Raw genomic sequence first — 19423 nt, forward strand, 5'->3', positions numbered from 1 at the left:
GAAGAGAGTAGCAACACTGATGCAGCGAGGGCTCTTAGGGAGTTGCAGCTAACCGTGGTTAAGAAATAAAGATGTGGTCTGGGGAAACTCTGGAGCAGCAGAATTGGAAACAAAACAAAACAAAACAAAAAGATGTGGTCTGGAAGAGTAAGGTGAGTCATAGCAAGGATTGTTCGCTCATACCCTGCTCCCGGCTTTTCCTCTCCGCCCAAATCCTCTCCAGTGTGGACAGCATGCCGTTCTAGTCCTTAAATTCCAGGCATGGCCCTAGAGCTTGGGGTTCTCACCTCAGTCCCCACTGCCTCATCCCCCCTTACCGGCTCCCGCCTCCCGCCTCCGCCGCCCTCAGCCAGCAGCCCCCACATCGGGCCCCGCCCAGGTTCAGCTCCAGCACCCGGTAGCTTCTGCTGCAGCCGCTGCCATGGTGATGGATCTCGCGAGAACTGCCAAACGGTACCGTGCAGTTCTCGCGCGATCGGGGAGGTGGGAAGTATCCCGGTCTCGGGGTGGGGGTGCGCCGCACAGCTCCCGTTGCCGTCGCGGCTTCCGGTGCTAGGTGGAGGAAAGGAAGGAGGGAGGCAGGGAGCGGGGCCAGGGGAGCAGTGGTGCCGAAATCGGCTTGGGGGAGTCGGAGGGAGCGGAACCAGTGCCGAGCGGAACCTGCGGGGGCGGAGGCGGCGGCCGCGGCGGCGGAGCTGGGAGCAGGAACAGGTGAGGGGCTGGTGAAGGAAGGCGGGTCCTCGTAGTGGAGAGGCTTGGGGTGGGGGCTGAGGAGATAGACCCCTCTCCGCCAGGCACTGCCGGGCGAAGAGCGGTGTGGTCCTTCCCACCGGAGAGCTCGGAGAGGGGGCGCCGGGCCAGTCTCTCGCCTGCCCCCGCATTTGAAGGACGCGGAGCTGGGGTGGGGGTTGGGGGGCGCACACGAATTTGTGGCATTGCCTCGCTCGCGGGGGCGACCCGGGCTGCAGTCAGGTTCTTCTTGCCTGCAGGAGGTGGGCTTCCGAGGGGTCGGGGTTGAGGTGGAGGAAAACAGTCCAGAAAGAGGTGATTGCGGGGGCGGTGATGACTGTTTTGTATCCTTTTTCTGGTAAAGGACTAGAGGATGTCTCTTTTTCCTATTCTCTCTCCCTCTCCACCTTAGTACTGGGGACCAGAGCCTTCCTGCGGTGACACCCTTTACTCATCGTGGGGCAGGGGTGCGTAGGGGGTTTAGGGATTAGGTGACAAGGCAGGCTACTGAGGCACCCCGGGGGCACTATTCTGGTAAAGACTGCGCTTTTGGGGTCTTGGGAACCACACGTTGGGAAGAGGGCAGCAGGTGGGGAGCGGGAGGAGAAGAGGCAGGAGAAGGGGGAGGGGGATCTGATCTAGCTTGGAGAGGAACGGAGAGGTGGTGTCTTCCTCCCCCAGGCAAAGCGGGGGCGGTCTCAGGAGGAGGGAGCCGCTTGTCGGTGGCTCTGAGTTTGTGTCTTCCAATCCGCTTTCTTTCTTTAGGAAGTACCAGGATTCCCGGAACAGAAAATGGAGCCATTGCTTACACCAATGCTTGAGGGAAGGAGGGGGAGGTGGAGTTCCCTGTTAAACCTAGCCACTTGAATGGCAAAGTGGTAGCTCCTCTTCTGGGGGAGTTCCCTTCCTTTTGGGTTGTATTACTGCCGGTCCCATTCTGGCCAGGCCGGGAGGAGTGTGGTATGTGGTCAGGAGTGAGAAGAAATAGTGAGGTCATCCGGTTGAGGGAGAAGCGTAACTCAAAACCTGTCTCTGCTGCTGTTGGATTGGGTCACCCCTGGTCTATGGCATGAAAGTTTTATTGGTAGGAGATCTGCTACAGGAGTCTGATTGCGTGGGTCAGTGCAACAGGACAGAATCTAGTCTCTGCATACTTTTCTCCCCTTGTTCCTTAATCAGGTGGTGACCGGCTTTGCTGCCATTTTGTCCTGAGCTTCTTGGGGTAAGTGTCTCCACTTCGTATGACTGGAAGGGAGCAGTGAATTGGTTATTGCACATGAGACCTGAGTTTGAATAACATATCTCTGAAAGCTCATTTTAAGAAAGAAGCAGATCCACAGAGGTCACCTTTTCACAGAATGAATCACTGACCTTGAATTTAGCTAGGGAGGGCCCCCATGTATCACATATTTATGTGCTTCCTGCCTCCCAGCATAGAATTATTACCTTGTGTCATCAAAAATTTTTATGTGTAAGTCTTGTTTTTCCAAAGAGATGAAACATTTCAGTTGCAGGGATCTGATCTAATGTTGTGTCCCCCACAATGCCTATACAAACAGTAGACACTTATGATGAATATGGAATGTGAATGGATGGAACTCAACAAGCTTTCTTTAAAAAGATTTTTTTAATGTTTTTTATTTATTTTTGAGAGACAGAGAGAGACAGTGCGAGCAGGGGAGGGTCAGGAGAGGGAGACACAGAATTTGAAGCAGGCTCCAGGCTTTGAGCGAGCTGTCAGCACAGAGCCTGACGCAGGGCTCGAACCCATGAACCGTGAGGTCATGACCTGAGCTGGAGCTGTACGCTTAACCGACTGAGCCACCCAGGTGCCCCTCAACAAGCTTTACAGTTTAAGGAAAGAGGAAGAGATGGCTTGACTCTCAGGGAGAGTGCTTGGAGATAGCTGAGTGAGGGTACAAAGGCCCTTAGCTGTTATAATTAAGAAGTATGAGTTTCGCCACCTTTTTAGGAGGCACAAAATAGGCATGGGTAATGGAAACTAAGATGCAAAAAGAAAACTATTACTAGAACACTAAGTTATTATTTATCTGAAATCTCCGATCCCTTGCTTCCCCAGTGTGGGCAAAAGGGTCTCCATTAAATGTTAAGTCAAAATTGGAATTTTGGAGATTATGGAGCAGGGAGCCAGTATATGTGTTTGGTGCCTGGCACAGAATTGGTGCCAGTGAATGGTAGCTGCTATTATTAAACTGAATGCAAGTATAAAGGAGAGAGGACAGCAGGCTGGAAAGAGTGGAAGTGAAGTCTTAAGTGCACAGAGGGTCATAGTGTGTGTGTGTGTATCTCTGCTACTCTCTTTTCCTCCGGAGTCAAGAGGAAATGGACTTAGGATAGTGGGTGGCATTTGTTGCTTAGAAGGAGGAACTTCTTTAAAACCAGTTTTGTTAAAGCTGAGTAAATAACAGGGAAATTGGGGAATCTGCTTCTCCATACACCTTTAGAAATGGCTGCCAAGCAGCCCAAGACTCAAAGCATCTTGGTGTTTGGTTCTTCTCACCTTATTGTGGGTCAATTTAGAGGCAAAATGGTATGGTAATAATTGAGAGTGTGATCCTTGGAATCAGACAAAATTGGGTTCAAATCCTGCTAATTATTAGTTGTATAATTTTGGTGAAATTACTTGTCCTTCCTTATTTGTCATTTTCCTTAGTAAATAGTATGATAAGGATAGTACCTACTTCATAACATAGGCATGAGAATTAAGTGAGATAACATATGTAAAGCACTCAGTATCATACAAAGCACATGGTAAGCTTCAAATGTTAGTTGCTACTCATAATCATCATCATAATGGTAATAATAACATGAACACTCAGGGCTGCTTTAAAGGAGAGAAGGTTGACACAAGAACAACTTGCCGCCTGTGTAGAGGGATGATTGTTACCATGACTTTCTTTGCTGTTTGTAGGCTTATGAGCAATGAAATCTTTTTTCAGCATCAGCCTCACAGAGGCAGCTCCTGCTGCCTGAGTGGGAGGTGAAGCTGGAGCAAGGCAGGGGCCCTGAACCATCAACTTGGATGCAGAGTGAGGATGTGGGGGCTCAAGAATAGTGTTCATGTTAGAAAAGTCAGCATGGGGCACCTGGGTGGTTCAGTCACTTAAGAGTCCAACTCAGATCATAATCTCACAGTTCAAGAGATCAAATCCTACATTGGGCTCTGCACTGTTATCGTGGGGCCTGCCTGTCTCTTTCTCTCCTCCCCTGCTTGAGTGTTCTCTTCTCTCTCAAATAAATAAACAAACATAAAAAAAAAAAAGCATGACTGAGGTAATGGTTGACACTCTCATAAAAGAGCATGCTCATTGACCTAGTCAGTGATTTAGATTCCTGGGTCCCTTTATTTTAGGTCCTAGTAAGTATTTCAGCATCCTCCATTTCCTGGGCCACTCTTTTCTTTAAAAAAAAATTTTTTTTTGAGAGAGAGAGAGAGAGTGTGAGTGGGAGAGGGGCATAGAGAGAGAGAGAGAGAGCGGGAGACACAGAATCCGACGCAGACGCCAGGCTCCAAGCTGTCAGTACAGAGCCCAACACGGAGCTCGAACCTATGAACTGGGAGATCATGACCTGAACTGAAGTCATCCAACCAAGCCACCCAGGTGGCCCAGGCCATTCTTTTCACTTCGTCATGGCTCCTTTAAATGTCTACCTCTGAGTATGTTTCAGAATGTACTATATTAAGGTCCAGAGTTGTATCTGTTATACATTTTCAACATCTGTTTCAGATATAGGTAGAGTGCTAGTAAAGCTTTTTGATAGTGAAAAAATAAGGGGAACATTTGGAAGGAGTTCTACAAATGTTTGAAAGCTTGTCTTATAGCCTAGGTAGGAACTGACAGGTAGGGATTCCATGAACGTGTAAGAGCTTTGCATTGGACTTCTACAGAGGACCAGAAGGGACATGGCTCAAGATTTCAGGGATCCACCATCACCACCATATTCCTGAAGAAAGGCGAGATGACTGGGTGTAGATCTCATCATACCTTTTAGCTCTTCCATTGCTGATGAGAGCCTCGTATAACCCTTCCTTTGTGAGCATCAAGCATGAATGTTTAAAAATTTTTTTTAATGATTATTTTTGAGAGAGCAAGAGAGAGTACGAGTGAGGGAGGGTTAGACAAAGAGCGAGACAGAATCCAAAGCAGTTTCCAGGCTCTGAGCTGTCAGCACAGAGCTTGACATGGGGCTCAAGCTCACGAACTGTGAGATCATGACCTAAGCCAAAGTCAGACGCTTAACCAACTGAGCCACCCAGGTGCCCCAAGCATGGATGTTTAAACTTCAGCGTACTTTAGGATGCAGGAGAACGTTTGCTCTCCATTGCAGTGGATTTTGGCCCTCTCCTCTTCCTTTTGTAAAACCAGTAGAACATTATCTTAAATAAAATCTTATTTGAAGTCTAATACATTAAATGGATAAGAATGGAGCTGCTCTGGTGGTGGTGTCGAGTTGGGGAGCATAATTAGAGCCTCTCATATGGTTCCCCCACCCACCCAGAAGCCTGTGAATGCCACTCAAGGAGCCCTAGAGTTCTGAGAACATAGCAACTGCTTCGAGTTTGTCAGATACAGGAAGAGGATCAGGGGTCATCTATAGAATACTGCCTTCCTCAACCTCAGAAATGTTTTGCTACTGTCAATAGAACCAGACTCCTCAAAAGCAAGTATGTTAGTCACTAGCCACAGATTAATCATGGTGTTGGGGACATGAAACATGAATAAGGCATGGTGCCTGTTGGCAAGAGGCTCATAGTATGCTACTTCTCCAACCTTTTTTCATCATGGCATACCCAGAAAATGCTAATAGTGAGACATGGTGCTTGCAACCTGAGATGACCGCCCCTTGAGTTCTAGCCATCTTAAGCCCTGCCTAGCTCTCCAGTACTGGTGGGATGTATGGCAGATCTGTTATGAATTAAAGGCATATTATTTGGGAAGTTCCAGCTCTGGAAAGCAAAATGGGCAAATGTGAATAAGACATACTGTGGTAAGCCCTAGAGTAGAAGTACATTTGCAGTGCTGAAGGATCACAGATGGCTCTGAGTTCCCAAGCTAGGTAGTTCCCTGCTTTCCGCATCCTTAGACTGCTCTGTCTGAAGTGATGGGCCTTGTCAAACCATGGCTTCCTGTTTCATCTATTCTCAACAGCTCCATTTTGAGTTGTGGAGTGGAACCAGATTGGGGCAAAGGTTTATTAGGGCTTTAGGCTGACTACTCATGAAATTTCAGTGATGCTATAATTAAGAAAGCATAGTATTCTGAATATCCAAGGTTATATAGATGTAGGCATTAGAGCAGCCATGGAATATCAGGAGATGGAACAGTTGTAAGCTGGTCAGATTCTAAGAATACGGCAAGCTGATAGTTTTAGAGGACTGTGCCACAGAATGTTCCAAAGAAACAAATGAGTTTGGTTTTTATCTGGTCACTGTTTTATGTGGCTAGGTCATGTATTCTGATTCTCTGTTCTGACTCACTCACTGAGGTTTGACCATGGGAAAAGCCAGACCCTTCCTAGGTGTTTGGGTTTTTCTAATCAGACAGGGCAATTTAGGATCCTTCTTTACTTGATAATGTGGCCTTCTTTCATGTTTTCCTATACTGGAGTCATCTCAGACTAGAAAGGAAACTGGCATAATGATTCTGGCCTGAGCCTAAACAACTGTTAATTAAGTGGAACCTAATTTTGGTTAGAGATGTTTTAATTTGTAACAATATCCTCAATTGCCTAGTAGCTAAGTTCAGTAGGTATCTTTGAAGCCTTATCTTAATTTGACATTTTTAAAGCCTTTGACCCTCCTTTCTTTTTTTAAAAAAAATTTTTAATGTTTATCTATCTTTGAGGGGGAGAGAGACAGAAAGTGAGTTGGGGAGGGGGAGAGAGAGAAGGAGACGCAGAATTTTTTAAATGTTTTTTAAATTTATTTTTGAGAAACAGAGACAGCATGAGCAGGGGATGGTCAGAGAGAGAGACACACAGAATCCAAAGCAGGCTCCAGGCTCTGAGCTAGCTGTCACCACAGAGCCCGACTTGGGGCTTGAACCCACAAACCGTGAGATCATGACCTGAGCCGAAGCTGGACGCTTTAACTGACTGAGCCATCCAGGCGCCTCTAGGAGACGAAGAACTTGAAGTGGCTTTAGGCTCTGAGCTGTCAGCACAGAGCCAGATTCGGGGCTCGAACCCACAAACCGCAAGATAATGACCTGAGCCAAAGTCAGTTGCCCAACCAACTGAGCCACCCAGGCAGCCCCATCTTGTCCTTCCTTTTTTAAAAGTTTTTTTTCTGGGATGTCTGGATGATTAGTTGGTTAAATGGCCAACTTTGGCTCAGGTTATGATCTCGCTGTGGTTCATGTGTTCGCCCCGTGGGCTCTGTGCTGACAGCTCGGAGCCTGGAGCCTGCTTCTGATTCTGTGTCTTTCTCTCCTTCTGCTCCTCTTCTGCTCACGCTCTGTTTCTTTCTCAAAAATAAATAAACGTTAAAAAATTTTTAAAAATGATTTTTCTATGATGTTTCACTGTCTTGACTTCCTTTCAGTTCCTCTGGTTCCTTCTTACTCTCTTTCCTGGCCTCTGTTTTTGCCCATTGATTTAAATGTCGACATGCCCCAGGTTTCTGCCTTTGGCCTTTTTTCCTGTCACACTGTACACACTCTCCCTAGGTATATATACATTTAGAGTAGCATCAGTTGCAAAATACAGAAGACACACATGTAGCTTAAACAGTAAGTGAATTTATTAAAGCACATACCTTGAAGTGTGTAGGTGAAATAAACCAGACACAAAAGAACAAAATTGTATGATTCTATGTATATGAAGCATCTAGAGTAATCACATTTATAGACGGATGTAGAATGGTGGTTGCCTGGGGCTGGAGGTAGGGGAAATCCCGGTTATTTAAATTATAGAGCTTAAATATAGGAGTGTGAAAATTTTCTCAAGGTAGATGATGGTAATGGTTGCACAACAGTGTGAATGTACTTAATGCCATTGAACTGTGCACTTAAAAATCGTCAAAATGGCAAATTGTGTTGTGTGTATTGCCCTCCACACACACATACAGAGAAATGTAGCTACAGCACTTGTCTTTTTAATCCACCAGCTTGGCATTGTCATTAAGGATACAGATTTTCTTTTTTTTTTTTTTTAATGTTTTATTTTATTTTTGATACAGAGAGAGACAGAGCATGAGAGGGGGAGGGGCAAAGAGAGAAGGAGACACAGAACCGGAAGCAGGCTCCAGGCTCCGAGCTAGCTGTCAGCACAGAGCCCGACGCGGGGCTCGAACCCACGAACATGAGATCTGACCTGAGCCGAAGTCGGAGGCTTAACCGACTGAACCACCCAGGTGCCCCAAGGATGCAGATTTTCTTAATTTTTCTGCCCTGACAGCCTAGAGTTCTTAGGTCTGTTCTTTGTGTTCTCCACATTTCATCCTTCTACATCAACATCTAAAGGCTAGACAAGAGAATGTTGCCATATGTCTTTTGTTTTTCATAAAGTGTATTTATTTTGAGAGAGAGAGAGAAAGAGAGTGTGTGACAACACAAGCCAGGGAGGGGCAGAAAGAGAGGGAAAGAGAGAGTCCCAAGCAGGCTTCATGCCACCAGCGCAGAGCCTGATGTGGTGCTTGAATTCATGAACTGTGAGATGATGATCTGAGCTGAAATGGAGAGTTGGATGCTTAACTGACTGAGCCACACAGGTGCCCCAAGCATATATCTTTTTTTTTTTTTTTAAGATTGACAAAAACTTTCCCAGATGCTCCCAGCAGACATTCCCTATATCTTATAGGCTAGAATTAGTATACGACCATTCTTAGTCACTAGCAAGGGAAATGGAATGCTTATATCCCTTGGGTTGATCACTTGTCATACCCTAGAGCTGGAGAAGGGTATATTTATACCCCCAACCCCAACATCTGAACAAATTAGGGGTTCTGTTAGAAGAAAGAAGGAGAGAAATGGCTGTTTGGGTAGATAGCCAATAACCCCTGTCATCCTGGATCTTGGTTTTTCTTATGACCTCAGTTACCATCTCTGCAGATGGTTTTCACATACCCAGCCTATCTTTTCTCCTAAACTTCAGACTTTAGCACCTTAAAATCAAAATTTTAATCTAAAAACAAACACCTTTAATCTCAGATGCTTCCCTTGTATTTCTTGTCTGAAAAAGTCTCATTGGATCACCCAGGCCAGAATCCTCTTTGACTCTTCAGCTCTTCCTTCCTATATTTAATCAGTCATTAAATCCTGTGGGTTCTACTATTTTGATGTTTCAAATCTGTCCTTTCCTTTCTCTGGTTCAGAACTTTTGATTTCTCAGCTATGTTACTGTACCTTCCACATGGTCTTTCTGTCTCTTTTTCATTTTTAATTTATACCCTAAACTATTACCAGAATGTTCATCGTCGTTTGCCTTTTTTTTTTTAAGTAAGCTTTACATCTAACATGGGGCTTGAAATCCTGACCCTGAGATCAAGAGTCGCATCCTCTACTGACTGAACCAGCCAGACACACCCAGAATGGTCTTTCTAAAGCACATACTTGATCATGTTACTCAGTATAGCCTTTACGGCCCTTCATGATCTAGCCCCTGCTTATCTCCAGAGTCATCACTTTCTTTTTACCCACCATGTGATATCCAAATAAACTGCCTCTCAGATGCACCTGGCTTTGTCTAGTAAAAAGTGCTGTCTCTAACTCAAGTCTTTATGTCTTTCACATGCTGTTCCCTCTCCCTCTTCTTTATTGCTTGATTACTTCCTCTTCTTCCTTCAGGAGTCAACTGAGGTGTGACCTGAGAATCAGAGAATCGCCCTTTACTCCTGTTTTGATTAGTAGCTCCAGCTTTCTGTCCCCACAATACTATGTGCTTATCTCACTCCTGTCCTCATGCTGTTTTGTCATCCTGGGTTTGCTAGTCTTTCTTTCCCATGACTGAGTTTCATGAAGGCAGAAGTTGTCTTCCTCTCTGTATAGTTCCATATACTCAGTAAATGCTTAATGAACGGATGGAAGCTGACATCTGAAGCTGTTTCTTGGCTTTGAGAAATCTCTGAGTCCAGTAGAAGTCATTGAGATACTAATCTAGGAGTTCTTGTGTGCTTGTGATTACAGTGCTCTTGAGACAAAAACTTGGAAAGCTTATAGAGGTCACAAGCCAGCTGTGCTAAGGAAACTAAATACAAGCAGACCCTGCTTTTGTTACCCTAAATTTTATTGGTCTGCTCCATTGGCTTTGCTAAAAATAGCATCTCATTAGTGATAGCTCAATGTGAAAACTGTCTGGGAACAAAGCTGCTTTTAGTGCACCCTGCTTGGCAGCAGACTTTGGTCTTCCTTTCCCTGGACCCATCGTGTAGCCTGAAGAGGAGGGGGTGATGCCAGATCAGAAGTCCCCTCAGAGATGTCTTAAGACGCAAGCCTGAGGCAGCCACAGGAGTCAGGTGAGGGGAGTGAGTGTGGCAGACTGAGCTGTGACTCTCAGTACCACCGGGAGAGTGAGGCAAGCATGTTCCTGCAACGCACACAAGCCAAGATGACTGAGCAGTTATAGCAACAGCCTGCCTCTCCTGAGGGGGTGGAAGGATGGACGTGGGGGCAGTGAGTAGCCCTCAGTGAGGACATCCTCAGATGAGGCTTAATGCAGGCAATGTGCTTGATTGAACTCCTGCAGTGTCCCAGACAGATTGTCCTAGAACACGTTTTTTTAGAGCTCTTCTTGTTGTTTGTGCCACTGATAACAAAGTTTGTGACTGTAAAATAGAATGTTGAGATATAATTTTTAATAAGAGATATTACTGTATTCCATTTTTTATCCTAAGCCACTCACCTTCAGTTTTAACTGCTGATTCCTGGTTTCTTACTGCCCATGGAACCCTGGCATATTGCCCTATCAACCCAGGAGTGCCATCTGTGGTAAAAGAGAGTAACTATAGGCTGTAGAGTACATAGGGAAACAATCCAGGGTTTATGGTTTTTTGCTTTTTTGTTTTTGCCCTTCTGCTTCCCAAAACTTTTTCTAGGAATGCATTATGGTGAAAGTGAGAATCAGCTATACAGCCCAAGATTTGTGTTCATAGCACAAAGATGAAAGTAGCCACCATCCTCGTGGCAGAGACAACAAGCTGTCTGGTAATAGGGACAGAGAAAGCCAAGTCAAGAAAACCAACACCCACTTGGGAATGCTCATCTGAGTCTAGCTCTTGATTATATTAAAGAGGAGCCATAATATATAGTATCAACTAATGGCAAGGCCCTCGGCTGCCCCCCCGCCCCCAGAGGACGTGTGGTAACTACTTAGGCATTTCATCAGTTATCCATCTGCCACATTGTGTATTAAGTGGCAAGAGAAAATTCCACCAATTTTAGTCTTCTAGTCCTTTTGTCTGGTGTTTCCAAACCACTCTTGGGGTCAGGTATGTGTGGAGAATGGCCAAGAATTGACAGGGTATCTAAGAAACCGTCTGTGCATTAGACAGATACCAAGTACTGCTAGGGCAGAAGATATAAGAACAACGTCAGATGAGGCTTAAATTGGCCCATGTGCTTGGTTGAACTCATATAGTGGACTTGGTACTGGGAGTGGGACAGATCCAAAATAAATAAAAGGCATAGTTCTCGCCTATGGAGAATACAGTTAAGCTGGAGATAGAGTAAATATACAGACTTACAAAGAGGAAAAAACTCCACAAGGTAGTTAGTGCCACTTGAGTGATTCAGATGATTCAGAGACATACCAGGAAATAGAAATAAGTGTAACACTGGGATCAGCTTTTGAACCAAGACATTAGCATGCTAGCTTAGCAGAGAAGCAAACCAAAGGGCAAGGTATGCGTGTTTGGGGGCAAGGGGTATTTTTCAGCCACTGCTGTACTCACAGTTGGTAATCATTTACTCAGCAATAATTTCATTCACGAAGGACAGCAGGATAAATGTGTGGCATAAATTCAATTCAGAATCTGGGCCAAAGCCTATTACCAAGGCCTTAAAGGAAAGTATCATCTGGAGCTGGAGAAAAGGACACCTGAGGAGGAGACAAGATAAAGACTAGGAAGACTTGGGGAAGGTTTAAATTTTGGGAGGTGACAGTGGCAGAACCAGAAATCTGACTACTACAGATTGCCGGAGTTGATGGAATCTGATCATATTAGCCGGGCAGATGTCCCCTCCTGCCTCAGGGATCCTCTGGGAGCTGTCTGCCTAGGTGGGTTGAGGCAGGTTGGGCAGGAAGGATGGCTAGTGGGCGACTTGGCTGAAGTTGAGCCCTAAGGTTGAGCCAGGTTCTCTCTCTGGGGTGTGAGCCCTCTGGGTCAGGGGCAGGGCTCATCTGAGGAACCTACCAGGAGCACCACGCCTGGCTCATTAGTGGATGTCTGAGAAGGCCTTTGAAGATGAAACACTCCATAAGCACTCATTGTTTCTGTTTTTTGGACAAACTAGTACTTTGGTCTCCAGGGGCTGTTGATCTGGCTCCTTTGTGCTAGTCTGGAATTTGCTGCAAACTGAGGAGAGTAAGAAACAAACAGAACTGAAATAGTTCTTGAGAAAACAGCTAAACTCCCACTAAACCCCCCTGCTTTAGCTTGTAAATAGGATTCCTCCCCATCCACCTTTCACATTCTTGGGATTGGGTGCACTCTGTCTTGACCTGTTCCTTCGCCTGCTGGGTTTGGGGTGTGTGTGTGTGCCTCTGGTTCCCAGACTCTATAGAGAATGCCAGCAGCTGGCATATGGTGATTGCTGAATAAGCTGCCTGCTGACGCATGTCTCCTGCAGGCACAGAGAACTGGCTGGCATGGGCGATTCTGAACCCCTATTTTATTTATTATTGTTTCAAAGATGCATTTCTGTGGTTGTCCTGTGCCATAGGGAAGGGAAGGAAGAAGAAAGAAAATGAGTGACTCTATGATTTTGTCTTTTGGGGGCAGTAGTAGTAGGGTGGGAGGATGGGCACTTCATAGTGGCTCTTACTGCTGTCTTCACTTTTTTAGCAGGTATTTGTTAAGTTCTAGTATGTGCCAGGCATAAGCTTCCAATCTGAGCAAGCTGCTAGTAAGGTCAATATAGACCTTACTATTTTAGTTCATTTGCTCAACTGCTATGTGCCAGGCACTACTCACGGTATCAGGAACACAGCAGTGAACAAAATTGATAAGGAGCTGACATTGTAGTAGAAAGAGAAAAACACTACAGCAAGAAACAAATATGTGATGTGTCTGATGCTGATAAATGCTAGGAAGAACAGAGAAGTGGGGTAAATGGGGTTGAGAATGATGTGTGTATGTTATAGGTGGTTGATAAGGTGATATTCAAATGGATACCTGAAGCAAGTGAGGGAGTACTCCGTGAAGGTTATCTGGGAGAGTGAAGAGCAAGTACAAAAGCTCTGAGGCAGGAAAGTGTTGTGGAATTGAAGGGGAGAGTAGTAGGAGATCTAACAAGGGAAGCAGAGGAATGTAGATCATGCAGGACCTTGTAAGCCTTGGTATAGCTTTGGGTTTTACTGAAAAGGAGAAACAAAGCCAAGAGAAGGTTGAACCGAGAAGCAGCATGACCTGATTTTGGTTTTAAAAGCGGTCTAGCTGCTATGTGGAGAATAGACTGAAGAGGGTGAGGGAAGAGGCACGGAATGAGGTGACTGCCTCATTGCAGGTAAGAATGTGGAAAAGCTGTCCTTGGATGGGCCACAGTGAGCCTAGGAATAAGGGGGAGCCTCTGCCCATCCCATCTCCCAGTTTGGTGTATGATTGTACGAACGGGAACAACTTGAGCAGCTGGCATTTCACAAAGTGGAAAGGACCAGCCTCTTTTAGGGAGTGTTCCTTTTTTATTTCTTCCTCATTAATTTTGGTGTGTGGAGGGAAGGTGGAATTGCAGAAATATAGAAAGGGAAGATGTGGACTCTCTTGATTTGAGCAGAGAGCCTAAACCTTGGGAACCTGGCAAGCCCAAACCTTGTCAGGAGTCAGAGCCACTCCTCATTCCACTGCCTCTTCTCCCAGCCTTTCCGGGAGTCTCAGGGTAAGGCTCGGGGAGGGAGGAGGCATTCATGGTCTCACAAGACCTTGTATGGCATAGAATGTCAGAACTCCAGGGACTCTAGACGTCATCTAGTTCAGCCTCCTCCATTTACAGAGGCAGGTGCAGATAGTATGGATGGAGGAGTGAAACAACTCGTCCAAAGTCACATGGGTATATTACTAGCAGAGCAGGGGTCCTGAATGTTCACTGCTTTGTCTCTGCTCCCAAAGACTCAGGATGTGTCTGAGTGGGACTTGATCTTCATGGTCCTCTCAGGCTCTTCGTTTGTCATGAGCTCCAGCCATGACTTTGGCAAATCCTGTTTGCATGAAATCCTGACTAGCAGATGGTGGTAATGAGTTTGTGTTTCTTTGCCTAGGATCAAGTTCTCCGTACCAGAGATCGGGCCAAAACCAGACTTCCACTGCCCCCACTCGAGCCTGCCTGTCCTCAGAAAGTGGTTGCTGTGATCATGGGTAATATCTTTGGAAACCTTCTCAAGAGCCTGATTGGGAAGAAGGAGATGCGCATCCTGATGGTGGGCCTGGATGCTGCAGGAAAGACCACCATCCTGTATAAGCTGAAACTAGGGGAGATCGTCACGACCATCCCCACCATTGGTAAGGGTACAGCTTAGACGTAGGCTTTCATACCAACGGCTGAGCCAGGCAGGGGGCCTCTTCCTAGATTCCCCCACCTGGCCACCAGGCAAGTCCATGCAGCTTGGGGGGATTCGGGGAAGGATGGTTATTTAGCTTACTAGCAGGTGCTGAGACTGCCGTTTGCCCACCTACCCTGGTCCTCTCTGATGCGGGAACTTCCGAAGCCTGGCACTGAACAGTCACCCTGAGGCACCGAGCTGGTTTATTCTCTGTGTTGCTTGGAAAGCGGGTGAAAGGCTTTGATGTTTCTGCCAAAGGCCAGGAGTTGCTTTGGGTTTAGATCCTCAGTGGCCCTGATCCTGGTTAAGACCTGTCTGCGGAAGGGAGAGCATTTGCCTTATTGATGGGGTTCCAGGTCACCATTGTCCATTGGTTCTGCATTTGGGGCTCCAGGACTATAGCTCACTTTTTCTTCACTGTGTTTCCCAGGCTCCCCTTCTTAGCTGCGGCAGACTCCGTGGCTGAGGTACAGGAATGGGGCTGAGTCATTTCTTTGCAGGAGGGAGAGGCAAAGACTGAGAGAATGAGTGGAGAAGGTTAGCTCATGTTAGCCAGATGATTGTGAACCTTCTGACTGGCCCTTCTCTTCCTCTTTTTCTCTTTTTGGTCTTTAGGCTTCTAGGTCAGGGAATACCAGGCCTGAGAAAGCCTTAGCTTTCTATGCTAGGATTATAGCCAGGCTGGGGGAAACAGAAAGGAACCCACTGGGATATTGTTCTCAGACCTGGTGTTTGAGGCCAAGTGGCCATTGTTTTTTCCAAAGGATTCAACGTGGAGACAGTGGAATACAAGAATATCAGCTTCACAGTTTGGGATGTGGGTGGCCAGGACAAGATTCGGCCTCTCTGGAGACACTACTTTCAGAATACCCAAGGTATGGCTTATGAATTGCCCAGGTTGGTATGGGTTGGTTGGGTATGAGTAGAAGGTGTGGTCTTCCTTCTTGGTTATAGGCAGTCAGTTCTTGCCCTGCTGCAGCTCCTAGGAATGGGAGCAAAGGAGGAAAGGGAGCAAATATTTGGAGGGTATACGGAGGATGTTGTCTTTTAGTGGTGGGCGTGTGGGGACTTCATCTGCTGTCTTGTGCAGCCCATGCTCTGCCTCCCTAGGATTGATATTTGTGGTCGACAGCAATGATCGGGAGCGAGTAAATGAGGCCCGGGAGGAGCTGATGAGGATGCTGGCAGAGGATGAGCTCCGGGATGCAGTGCTCCTTGTCTTTGCAAATAAACAGGTGAGACTTCTCCCTACCCCTGGATTTGAGAGAGGACAATCTGGCTGTAGAAATCATGGGCCTTGGAGCTTACTGTAGGGGAAGCCCTGTGTTCTCAATTTTGGAAGTATGGGAAATACAATTAGTTGGCTTTTTTATGTTCCTCTTCTTGTCCCCACTCCCCCGCCCCCAGCTTCAATTAGCAACATTTCTGTCCTCAGGGATTTGGTGTGGTAGATACATCACCTCAAATCCCTCCTTCATCTTCCCCGTTGTCTACTTTAGTGGAACTGCCCTTACTCCTGCAGTCAGACAGACATGATTCTTTGCCCAGTCTGAATCACCTCTTCACTTCCCTACCAACCCCATATTTGGTTTGCAGCTACCAGTAGAATGACCTTTAGTGTCTTGAATCTATGGTTCTAGGATGACTAAATCCAAAGTTGCTCCTTAGGACATTGTTCTGGCTCCTCCAGTGAAGGAGGAGGAGAGGGTGCTGGTACACATCTCTTTGGTAGATAGGTGCTCTAGAAGCCTTTGAAAGATCCTGAGGCTCCTTTTTGTGTGTCTTCCTCGTGCTCCAGGATTTGCCTAATGCTATGAACGCTGCCGAGATCACAGACAAGTTGGGCCTGCATTCCCTGCGTCACCGCAACTGGTACATTCAGGCCACCTGTGCCACCAGCGGGGACGGGCTGTACGAAGGCCTGGACTGGCTGGCCAATCAGCTCAAAAACAAGAAGTGAGAGCCAGGCAGCCCTGTCCAACCCCCCACCAACCCCTGACACACCTACTGTCTCCCTACCCCAGTCCTGCCCCTTCCTTCCCGTTGCCAGTGTGGCCAGGGCCCTGGGTATCATGTCCGCATGCCCAACAAGAGCCTTGCCTCCCCTGCCTCCCCTCCTCTTCCTTTCCATGACCAGTCCCCAATTGTTGTCCTGATGATGAATTATTCCAATTTATCGGATTTAAAACAAAAACAAGGTTGTTATGGTTTCATGGGGTGGCCCCCCCTTATCCTTGGGTTTGGGAGGTGGGGTGGTGTATTCTCTCCGTTCGCTTCATTTGGCTCTGGTTGCTGTGCTCTTGGCATCTGAGTCCCTTCCCTTTCCCCACAGGTCCTTCTATTCCCCGTCTTCCTTTCCTTTGCCACCCTCTCCCTGTTCTACATGGAAACTGCACGGGCCTCTCTGTGTGTGCGTGCATGTGAGCGCGTGTATATACATGTATAGAGAGATATATATGCAGGGGCCAGGGGGAAGGGTGGAGGGGTGGAGTGCAGCTGGAGGCTAGGAGCCGGGACACTGCCCACTCTAGCCTATCATCTGCCCCTCCCATGTTGGTAAGATAAAGGGAAGAAGAGGGAAGGCTGCCCCACTTGCACTGATTCCTCTCCTCTCTGCAGGTAGGTTTTTCTGGATGATATGATGGATGGTGGATTTTCCACCACCATCTTCCTTGTACCCTTCTCTCCACCCTGCTTAGGGCAGGGGGGTGGTGTTTATCTCTAGATGACTGTTCCCAAGGAGATACCATTCTGCCCTGCCTTATTAGTGGGAAGGAGAGAGGAGCCCACTCACTCTTACCAGCCCAGTGTTCAACTGATCCGCCTCCTCATTCTTAGATCTGTCCCTCAGGAGCTTGTGGGGAAGATAGGGAAAGCAAGGCCTTGGGGGTGTGTTTGGGACCCAGGGCACTGGGGGGTGGGCCTCAGGTTTTTCATCTTCATACTCTTGTGTTGTTAGGAGAAGGTGAGGTATGGATCAGTCCTATTCCTGCCTTCCCATGCCCCCCCCCCCTTCCTTATCTTCTGATCTTGGGGATTGGGTGGTTCATCTGTTCTTTGTCAGAAGTTTCCTCACTTTAGTAGTCCTGCTGGCCTGACCTCACTTTAGTAGTCCCAGGCTGGCTGGGTGGTTTAATTGGAAGCAGGGAAGTGGGGGTGACATAGCAGACCTCAGTTTCAATTCCCCTTCTCTCCACTTCTCTTTTTCTAGTCCAGGATGTGCTGAAGGCTGAAAATTTTCTATTCTGTTTCTAGACCCTCAGGCTATCCTGCTGTCCCTCCCAACTCCATCCCAACAGTTTTCCCCTGCCCGTTTCACCCACTTCCCATAAATCAATTTGAGGGTTGGAGTGGAGGAAATAGAATTCTGAAGTAGTTGTTGGTGCTGGTGGGATGCAGTGGTCTTCAGAGTCCTCCCATCATTATGTAGGTGTTCAGAAGCTGCTGCTACTGCGTCTCTCTCTTTACAGGGGGCGCTTGTCCCTGCAGTCCTGGCCTGGGTCCTGACTTTGTGGTTTCTGTGAAGCTGTGGCTTTTCTGTGGGCTCCTGTGTGTGCTGGCTGCGCCCTGAGCTCCTGAACGGCCACCCATAACTTTTCTGCTAAGGTCAGGGCCCAGGCCCCCCCGACAAGCGTGGCTGAGGGACCCGTTCCCAGAAGGAGTGTCCCAAGCCCCACCCCATGGGGCCAGGCTCCCTGCCACCTTTGTCTACAACAGGCAGATCAGTATCCCCACCCTGACCCAGGTTGAACTGTGAAAAAGAGGTTCCAGGGGTGGCTCCCTCAGTGCCAGTTCCTTAGTGATGTATTATTTACCCAAGATGTAGTGGGGGTGTGTGTGTGTGTGCAGGTCTCTTGATCTCTAGACCTGTGTGTGTGTGTGTGTGTGTGTGGTGGCGGCAGGGGAGAGGGGTGCTGGAGCTTCTATTTCATTTTAATGTATATTCACTCCCATGAACCCCACAGATGCTTCTCTCCACTCCTTTTCTTTGCCTCTGTCTCTGCTTCCTCATTTTTTTGCCCCCGTTCCTGTTTCCTCTCCCTTCCTGAACTCTTTCCTTTGCCTTCTCAACTCATTCACTGCTGTTGCCTGCTGTTGTCTCCCCTTTCCTTGTTGCATTGCTACTTAGGATTCCCTACTCTTGATCTTTGTGGTAGGTGAGAATTCTGCCTCTTCTCCTGCCTCCCAATCTAACTCTCCCTAGGTAGATGTCAGTCCCAAATAGATTTTTCTCATTTTAGGCCCACCCCTACCTTGCTTTGGGGGGCTCCAGGGACCAGCGGGCCTGAGTGTTAGGAAGCAGCCTTGGAAGTGGTTGCCTTGGTGCTGCACAAGGATATATCCAGCAGGGGGCAGTAAGTGACCTTGGCAGGGGTGGTCCATTATACATTCCCTTTCACCTAAAAGCTCTTTTTGGATTGGGTTTTTCATTCCATTTTTGCTTGCTCCCTTCCACACTCTTCTCTGGTAGATTTAATTTTATGCTTTCCTTTGTTACAGCCTTTTCCCCACTGGAGAATCCCTCTTCCCCCAAAGTTTGTTTTGTGGTATTATGGTGGTAACTGCAGTTCTGAACTGGTTTTTCTCTTCTTTTTTCCTCCTCTGGAATGTAGACTGTATATATTTAATAACTCACCTTCTCTCTCCTTGCTCAAAATGTGGGATACGCGATGACTGTGACCCTGGTTGGAATTAAACTTGTTTTATGCAGCTTTGGAGCAGACCTTCATCCTTGATATGTAGCAGTCATGGGACAGTTGTTTAATGGTGAGGGTACTTCTGTCTTTGGTCCCTCTCTGTAGACTGCTCCTTCTCTCAGCAAAGGGGTAAAGGGTACACTTGACAGGGATGGGGCAGTGGGGAGAGGGAGATTATGGAGGAATTTAGGCTTATCTCTCCACTGCTTACTACTTCCCATCATACTCCAGAGAGGAGCGTACATGAATTGGGCACCAGAGTGTGAGGGCTCTGTGACTTTCTT

General features: G+C 47.1%; 1 protein-coding gene across 2 annotated transcripts; it reads left to right on the forward strand.

The window, feature by feature from the left end:
• The first annotated feature begins 520 nt into the window (after positions 1-520).
• ARF3 (ADP ribosylation factor 3) lies at positions 521-19157 on the forward strand. Of its 2 annotated transcripts, XM_029955643.1 has the most exons (6): positions 521-711; positions 1909-1951; positions 14161-14401; positions 15207-15317; positions 15553-15677; positions 16241-19157. In XM_029955643.1, the coding sequence occupies exons 3-6, from the start codon at positions 14254-14256 to the stop codon at positions 16400-16402; spliced, it is 546 nt and encodes a 181-aa protein (XP_029811503.1). In that variant the 5' UTR covers positions 521-711; positions 1909-1951; positions 14161-14253; the 3' UTR covers positions 16403-19157. The 2 variants fall into 2 exon arrangements, with proteins under 2 accessions (XP_029811503.1, XP_029811504.1); XM_029955644.1 differs by lacking the exon at positions 1909-1951.
• The last annotated feature ends 266 nt before the right edge of the window (positions 19158-19423 follow it).

This window comes from Suricata suricatta, chromosome 10 (assembly GCF_006229205.1).
Source record: "Suricata suricatta isolate VVHF042 chromosome 10, meerkat_22Aug2017_6uvM2_HiC, whole genome shotgun sequence".
In the NCBI taxonomy this organism is placed as follows: Eukaryota; Metazoa; Chordata; class Mammalia; order Carnivora; family Herpestidae; genus Suricata; species Suricata suricatta.